The 8,719-nt window shown below is 46.9% G+C and overlaps 1 protein-coding gene across 9 annotated transcripts in view; it reads left to right on the forward strand.

Moving 5' to 3' along the window:
• The window catches only part of LOC117219772 (uncharacterized), a 536,896-nt gene extending 529,128 nt beyond the window's left edge, over positions 1 to 7,768 (forward strand). For 6 of the 9 annotated variants that reach the window (XM_076522477.1, XM_076522476.1, XM_076522478.1 and 3 more), the window contains one exon: positions 2,247 to 7,768. In XM_076522477.1, coding sequence (XP_076378592.1) covers positions 2,247 to 2,530 — 284 coding nt within the window. In that variant the 3' untranslated portion in view covers positions 2,531 to 7,768. Of the gene's footprint in view, positions 1 to 226 lie in introns of all 9 variants that reach the window. The other 3 variants (XR_013033574.1, XM_076522480.1, XM_076522481.1) reach the window with 3 other exon arrangements.
• Positions 7,769 to 8,719: the final 951 nt, after the last annotated feature.

The following is an 8,719-nucleotide window of genomic DNA, read 5'->3' on the forward strand; positions in this document are numbered from 1 at the left end:
ATAAAATTATTTTGAAACGTGACACAACAGTTTTGAACGGCGACTCGGAGTCGCAAAGGTTCGCACTCGAGCGCAAAGGGTTAACACCGTCTCCTGTACAGTCACGAATAAAATGAAACCGAACACACAGACACACACACACACGCACACACAGAAAACACGCACAGAAACACGAACGCTAGAGTAGCCCTCGCTGTACATAGCCTTTTCCACGTTTTCTGTTCAGATGGTAGCTCCTACGCGGTGTGCTTTGATTGTCACAAGAAAAGCTACGTAGTTCGGCTTAGTGACGATCAGTTTCTGTAACCGACATGCCAGTTTGGGAGGAATCGTTCCGCCGGGACCTACATTCCAACTGTGAACTGTACGGCAACAACGGATTTTCCATTGGCTTACTAACAGATTATTAACAAGAAGACGTATTAGAACGAATTCGCTGTCGGTCGCCTTCACGCAATTCCACGATTCCGTAGGCCTTTCAGGAACGCGTCTGTCTACACTACACAACTATATCTCTCGACGATTGTTCTGTTTGTGTTTTTTTGTTGTTTTTTTTTTACTCTCTTAGCTCGTCGCTCATGGTCTCCGACGGAGAATTCTTGCGCTGACGCGTTTCGCGCGCGTTGCATTGTTCGCTACGCGCGAACAATTGCGCGCGAACCGTTTCGAAAGTGCCCCGAGGAATTGCGTCGAAGGTCGGAATAAAACAGTTACTTTCTCTCTCATTCTACATGTATAAGATTCGGTACTGTCTAAATACCATTGGCGGGCGCTCGACCGTTATACACAACGTTCTCGCTGTTCTTCATCATCATGATACCTCTACTATTTCGCTGTTTCTCTCGAGCTCTGTGTTAACACGAATCGTACCCTCCACCTGGACCAGAAACTGTTGGCGGTTCAAGGCCGCGACGAGACGCGACAGCGAAATCTTGCGACGAGGATAAGATCGTATAGAACAAGGATAACGAGAAGATAACGAGGAACTAAACGAGCAACGGTCGCAGCCCTTGAACGGCCAACACGTCTCCGCCATCGTCTTGCAATGTCTAACACAAACTTCATTTCCTCCAGTCGTGTCGCATCAATCGTAGCGGACGAGTAGTGCTCGTTGATGTTCGCGACGATGAAACAATGTAATCCACCCTTTCCCTCGACGCGTTCGTTACCGTTGCATTTCTATCGCAGAAACGATCACGTTACACGTTCGTTCCAACGTAGTTGGACATCGCTGCGCGAACACTCGAAGACGACGAGACGATGCATCCAGTGGGGACAAGAATTCATTTCGCAGTTCTGGTCGCATCTTCGGCGTGCAACGAACACTTGGTTCGGTTGTTTTCCTACTGGATTCACTGTTTCGGCCTTCGAGTTCGAGCGACGATAGCGAACGCGCTTGAAGCTGATTCTACCAGACTGCGGATCTTTAGGCGACGTTTTTTATCTGCCGGCATCAACAGCGATCGTACAGTCATCAGACTGCGGATTTTAAGATAGAAATTGTCGATTGCGAAACGTTGAAACTAAACGGGGCGAGCCCGCTTTCGCTCGAATCGTTCAAGTAGACCGAAAATGATAGGCACAGAGATCTTGAGATTCGTTTCATCCCTTTGCTGCGTAAAATTGCGCCCAACTCCTTTCCGTCGCGAACAAATAAAATCCGCGGTCCGCCGATCATCGTTCGCGTTAGTCTGCGTCGCGTTAGCTCGCAGGAGATTGCGAAACGAGAAGCGCCGGCGATCGCGTTCCGAGCAATAAGTCGCGCCCCGCAAGTTCGCCTAAAGATCCGCGGTCTTCTCTAATTACTCGCGCACACGTGGTCGAGTGCCAGCCAATGCGACTCTAATCTCGGTTGAGAAGGGGAGACGATCCACGAGAGAAGTTAACTGACGCGCATGTGTTGCACGACGGTGTCGACGAAGGGCGGAGAAAGGGACGGACGGGATAGTTGGACGAAAATGTAACGGAACGGATAACAAAAAAAAAAACGAACAAAAAAAGTAACTAAGTACGGATAAACGAGAAAAAAGATTCGAAACAAACAAACAAACAAAAAAAAGACAAAATACGTAAAAGCTACGACAGAGACGAGTGAGGGAGAGAGAGAACGAGAGAGAGGGGCGGTGAATACGTGTGAGAGTGCTAAGCCGAGCTACTCTGTGTCTGCTAGAGCCGGTATAGGAAGAGAGAGAAAAGAGATCAAGTGAGGTCTGAGGCATGTTGACCCGCTGCGCTTGGTTTCTCAGCATCGGCGGCCCAGGCACACCGTGTGCTGCGACTGCCGTCAACCTGGGGCTCGTCCAGGCCGTCGATCATCGGTCGGGGCGACGACTTCTTCGTCAGATACGGGGACAAGGAACGCGAAGCTGTGGCCTCCTTCGACTTCCTCGACGAGTTCGTGGTGCCGTCGTCGACCGGCTCCAACGCCAGTCTCATCGAGCTGGACGAGACGCCGTCCGCCGAGATTCACGCCGACATCGTGAAGCTGTCGCCGATCTCCGAGCAGCTGCGAGGCAAAACTCTCCACTGAAGCCGCGCGACCCGCGGGGATCCTCTCCGGCGATAGGCAAACTGGTTCAATGATTCACGATTTACGAAATTTCTTGTTCGGTTCACTTGCCGCCACGCCTTTTCTTTGTCCCAAAATTATGGCACGGAGAGGTTCGCGAGGTTATATCAAGCAACTTTTTCCTCAGCGAAAATGCGATCCGCGGCTTCGTTTGCGAGTTATCGAGGAAAAACAGTGGCCAATGAGAGGCGAGCTCGGCTGGCGGGAGGCGGAACTAGGCGGCGACTGCTCGTTGGCTCGATCGCCACGCGCCAGCCGAGCTCGCACCTCATTGGTCAGTGTTTATCGTTGATAACTCGCAAACGAAGCCTCGGAGAACATTTTTGTAAAGGAAAAAGTTGCTTCGAATGATCTCAGGGACCCTATATTTCCCGGAAGTACAAGGGCTGTTCGAACGAGTGTTCCGAACATAGATTTCGATAGATTTCGTTGCTTTGTATCTGTCAGAGCGAAAATAGTTTATTCGCTTCCGAAGAATATCACGGTGTATACAAAGTTCTCCCTAAATCGCGCTCAGATTGCGCTAAAAAGCGGACAATTTTGGAAGTGGAGATTCGATTATTCGAGCCTCGCGGCAAATTGCCCTCTTTTATGCGCAAATCTGAGCGCGAATTAGCGAGAAATTACACTGTAAATCGTTGAATTCGTCTCGACGCAGAATTTTTCGCCGAATTTTTCTCGTCGCCGCTCGAAATCATTTTGTAAATTCTGTTCAATCACATCTTCCGATCTGATATTAACGAAGATCACTTCGATGCGCGATTTAATCGCGAAGAGTTCCAAAACAAAGAGTTCCTTGACGCGGGCGAACCTAATCTTCGGGCGGGTTTCGCGCGGCCTTCGGATTCGGAAACAGTCCTCTCGATACATCGATGTTGTATCGATCTAGGACGCTAAATCAAGGATCCGGTGAACAATGTACAGAAAATCCGAGAGGCCTGGAATTCGCGTGTCCGAGTAACATTGACTCGTGAGACGAACCAACCCGTTTTAGTTTGAAGCACTTGATCCTCGGGTTGTTCGAGTTGCGATCGTCCGAGCGGAGAGATCCTATGCATTCCCTCTGTGACAGCACCGTCACGTAGACTGCAGGTCTTTATGCAAAACAATGAGTGCACCGATCGCAAAAATAAGGAACAAGATTCGATTAGGCGCTTGCTGTCTTAATAATCGATAATAATAGAAAATGTTGAGATAATAACGGTAGTAAAAGAAGTCAAACAGCAACGAAAAGATGGCGACGTTGTTTGTAGATACGCTTATAATGTTGCCTGTCGATCATTATACTTTAATGGCCGCTCGTCTGCGCAGTCGAACGTCGCCAGGAGGCGGAAATATTTATGTAAATTAATTAAATAATTCAATATGTGCGAACATACACATAAAACAGAAAGGAAGAACAACAATAAGGACATATTTAACACTAGATTTACATAAAAAACAACTGTTTTATATTAGTTGATAAAAGTAACAATAAGACATTTATTCTGATTTTTAACAAGGGTTATTGTAACATTTGCCGTAAGTAACATACAAATTGAATAAATAACTCAGAAACGTATCTTTACGATATGAATAATTGTAAATTAAAAAATCTGTGACCCGTCATTTCGACGGGTTCCGTAAATCTAGTGTTAATACAACAAATTTCATATTTTTCCTTCGTGAGATAATTATCAAAGCAATCGCCTACATAATAATTAAAGCATCACACACGTGTTACGTGAGCGGCCATTAAAGCGTTAAGCGCGCAAATCGTGAAGGAAACATTTACGCCAATCTAACATTTATTTATCGTTTCTATCAATTCTCGTACCTTCCGCATAAAATCGGCGGTCTAATCTTCGCTATCTATTTATATATTCCACGCGAGAATTCCACGCTTTCTCGACGCTGTACGGAGGGAACGACGGATCGACGCTCGAATTTCGAAATCGATTCGATCATTTCCGACGAAAGAGCCTTTACAGCGTAAACAATCTTAAAACAAAACAAAAACTGTAAAACCGGTCGAAATGACCGTCGTGGTAGATTTAGGAGCTCGCGAACGTATCGCGCTCGAATGGCGCGAACGTGATCGAATCAACGGGACAGAGTTTGCCTGTCGCCGAGGAATCTCCTGCGCCGATCTGATCCCCAGCGATCCGCTGCACCCTGAACAATGTCCCGAGCTCGCCTCCTATCGGAATCTGTAAATAGGCGGCTCGTTTTCGTACGAATACAGAACGGAGGTCGGATCTTCGACGCGATTTTTATATGTATCCCGGGAAGGACGCGCATCGAAGACGGATTTGCCGAAGCAAATGGCGCGACAATGGCACCCTGCGGTCTTAGGTTCCCTACGTTTCATGCTCGAGCACATTAATTAATCAATTGTTAGCGGAATCGGTCGGCGAACGGTCGTCCGTCGCGCGAGCGACCGACTCGAATCGCCGAACGAGAGACGGATCTCCTCGCGGAGGACGCGCGACGCTTCCTCGGCCAATTGTTGTCGGCTCGCGAACAAAGAATGGACAATTTGGAAAAAGCAGACACGATTATTGCCGATTATTGTATTCACGGCTCGTTGTCACGGTTGTTTGCGACTACGAAAACGAGCCGCGGGGCTCGCGCTTCTTCTCTTCCCGAGCTGTCCGCCTTCGTTCGCGAGCCAGGAGACAATTCAAGAGAGCTCGCTGCACTCGGTGCATCGGTGAACTCCTGTGAAACGTGGTCGGAACGCTGCTAGAGCGTAGACTGTAGACCGGTGAGCTAACCGCGGCCATGTTTAACGCCGCGATCTCGAAGAAATCGAACCGTTTCCAAAAGCGTTTCCAGTGCTTCCATCGGCGCGGCGGCCCCGCCGAGCCGGGAGAAATAACGCCGCGAACTCGCGACCGTTGTTCTATCTTAAGCTCGCGTCACGCACAGCGAATGTAGACGACGTCGACGACGACGACGACGACGACGACGACGATGAAGAAGATCGCGATTTCCAGAAGGAAAAGGAAAACAGTTGCGAGAGCGATTAGAATGTTTCTACGTTTTACAAAACAGAAACGCGCGCGTGCCGCGCGCGTCATCTTCCGAAACCTTGAGCTTAGAGACTCTAGATTAAGGGCCGTTCGACGATTTTTTATGAATTTGTACTGTTCGCCGGACGATCGTCGCGATCTCTACGCTCGGTCGCGTCGGGACACCGCTTTTTCCATTCGGCGGCTGACGCGACGAGACGCGAATTTCTGTGTCCGCGGCGTTTCCTTTCTCGTCGCCGGACCGTAGAGAGCACGCGTGACACGCTCGTGGACGATAAGGAGGAAGAGACGACCGGCGATTAACGTAAGTACTTATGCTCGCGGCGAACGGACGTTTCGTCGCCGTTCGCACGGAGAGTTTTTCGTTGCACGGGGAACGCGTTCGCAGAGAACGACCGGTCGAACGGAGCGACGAGAAGATATCATTAGTCCGTGTAATGTTAATGTAACAGATCGAGATATTTTACGAGTAAATAGACGTTCCATTACGACCGCACGGATTGTCAATCGATTGGACCGACGCCTGGTGAACAAAGATCCTGCGATTTCAAGACGGCGCCCCCGTTTATCGAGCACGGCTCATCCATTTGCTGCCTGGTTTCCGAATCGACGATTTCCTATTCTCGCGTCACCCGGTGTATTCGGAGTTCGTTGCGGTCCTAATCGAGCCCGCGATGGTCTCGTCGATCAAGCGAACGCTGCAGAACGGTAGCTTCTGTTTATAAAAATGATAACGATGTAACTTCGCGCAATTTTTGTTTGCACGGATCCTGCGAAATTGTTCTCGCATACGCCGTTTATGGTTGCGACGTTCGTCGAGTCTTTCGATGAAACGTGTCGAAGCAACAAATCGATTAGCATCGGCGGCAACGTTTCCGACGTGTATCATCGATTAGGTTAATTATGATCCGAGTTGTTGCACAATTTCTCGCTAATTCGCGGTCAGATCGCGCACAAAAATCGACGATTCGGGCGTGAATAACTATAAAAACGAGCCGCGAGGCTCGAATAATCGCATCTCCTCTCCCTAAATTGTTCATTTTTGCGCGCAATCTGATCACGCGAATTACGGAGAAATTACTGTAGTTCGAGATCGAATGGTATCGCGATTTAGCTGTCGCGAAACGAAATTTCAGCGACGCCATTTTCATTTCCTGCCGGATTTTATATGCTTCTTTGCTAATTCGCTCGAGCCGTGCCGCTTGCTCGCGCGTTAATCTTGTATAACAATCTCCAACGGCGTCGCGCGGCATCATCCAATCATTCGAATCAGTATTTCGGAGGGTACATTCGAACGGAACGGGCGGTCGCTTCTCCCTCGAATACAGCGATTCGATCTAATTAGAAACGGAGAAACATGGTGGTCGAAATATACGAGGAACCCGTAAACCTGTCTATTTTATTCAACCGATTCAGCCGGTCTCCGATTTAATCGATCTGTAGAAGGCACGGTCGACGAATGCCGCGGCGGCGAAGCAGCGATTACGCGAAAGCAAAAACCGGTTGCAATCGTCGTTCGTTCGGGTTTGAGCGGACTGTTCGGGCCAAAATCGAATGGGCGCAACGCGAGAGCTGGGTGCTTTGCGTCGATCCGTTTCCACGGTGATCGCAAAAGCGAGAACCGCTCGCGAGTCGTTGAAATTGGCTCGGGACGTGCGATCCGAAAGCCCGGATCCAACTCTTTACGTTAACGCATAATCACGAGAACGAAAAAAGGGGGGGAGAGAGAGAGAGGAGAGTGAGAGAGAGAGAGAGAGAGATAAAAAAGAATGGGGGAACGATGTGTCGCGTATAATTTGTATCTAGTTATCATAGAGATGTTAATGGTATTATACGACTAATTTTAACGTTTAGTAACCACAACGAAGGAGTTTCGAGGAAGAACGGAGAAACAACATTTGTCCTGAAGCCGATCAATGAAACACATAGCCGTAAGATACGTGTAAGTTACATTATACCGAGGGTACCGATTACTAAGCACTGCTCCCACCCCGCCGGCCGATCGAAACGAGAATATAAACGAAACGGGTGAACAAGAGGGAAAACCGGGAGGAGGATCGATCGATTTCGTCGCCGCGTATGTGAGATCTGGGGAATCTGTAAATAGTATGTATTATAGCACACACACACAAACAGATGTAAGTTATCTTCTCTTGAACTTAATAAATAACGACAATATAACGAATGTAAAGGCGCATGATCGATGTTCAGTTTAGAAAACCGTTCCTACTAAACTACCGATATAACGTTGCTACGTGAACACACATAAATATATATACAAATATAAATATATATACATATGTATACGTACATACATATATGTATATATATTTAATAGTCCACTTGATCGTATTTTGACCGTTCGTTACGATAGACAGATAATTCAACGAACAACGGAATATTATTCGGTTACGCCGATGGTCTGATTTTGCATGTAAATAGCTGGTGGCTCGATCACGCTCGATCACGACGAATCATGAACTCTATACGGTGTCGAGTTTCGATTACGGTCCCCTTTTCACGGACGAGAAATCGTGGACGATGGATCGCAATGACAGACAACGCTTTCTCGAGAAAATAGAGTTTTATTAAATGGGAAATGTATATCGTTCAACGTTACTCTCTGGAAAAAAAAAGAAATATATATATATAGTGACTAACGTGCTGTACAAACAACAATATGAATTATATCTTATAAAAGCATCTCTGTAAGTGACGTGAAATATTATTATAAAAATATTTTTTTATACGTTCGCGGAACCAGAATGACGCACTGTGATTTAACATTTCGTTATCCGAAACTGAGAATGTTGTAGAATGTAACGTTTCCTCTTTTATTTTTATTTTTTCCTTTTTTCATTCGAACTAACTATATATATATTAATATATAGATATACTATGATATATATATATATATATATATATATATATATATATATATATATATATATATATAAATTATATTACTCCGAAAGGAAAAGAAGCCGCCGCCGGGCTCGTTTAAACGAGAAATTTGTTCCGATCGCGTGCAAGAATGCTAGGTAAGTTGTTAAACGGTCGACAACACGAAGAGAACTAAACGTTAAGTTGCTTAACAGACACACTTTGCACCGATTACCGATTACGAACATCATTA

The sequence above is a fragment of the Megalopta genalis genome, chromosome 5 (genome assembly GCF_051020955.1).
Source record: "Megalopta genalis isolate 19385.01 chromosome 5, iyMegGena1_principal, whole genome shotgun sequence".
NCBI classification, from domain to species: domain Eukaryota; kingdom Metazoa; phylum Arthropoda; class Insecta; order Hymenoptera; family Halictidae; genus Megalopta; species Megalopta genalis.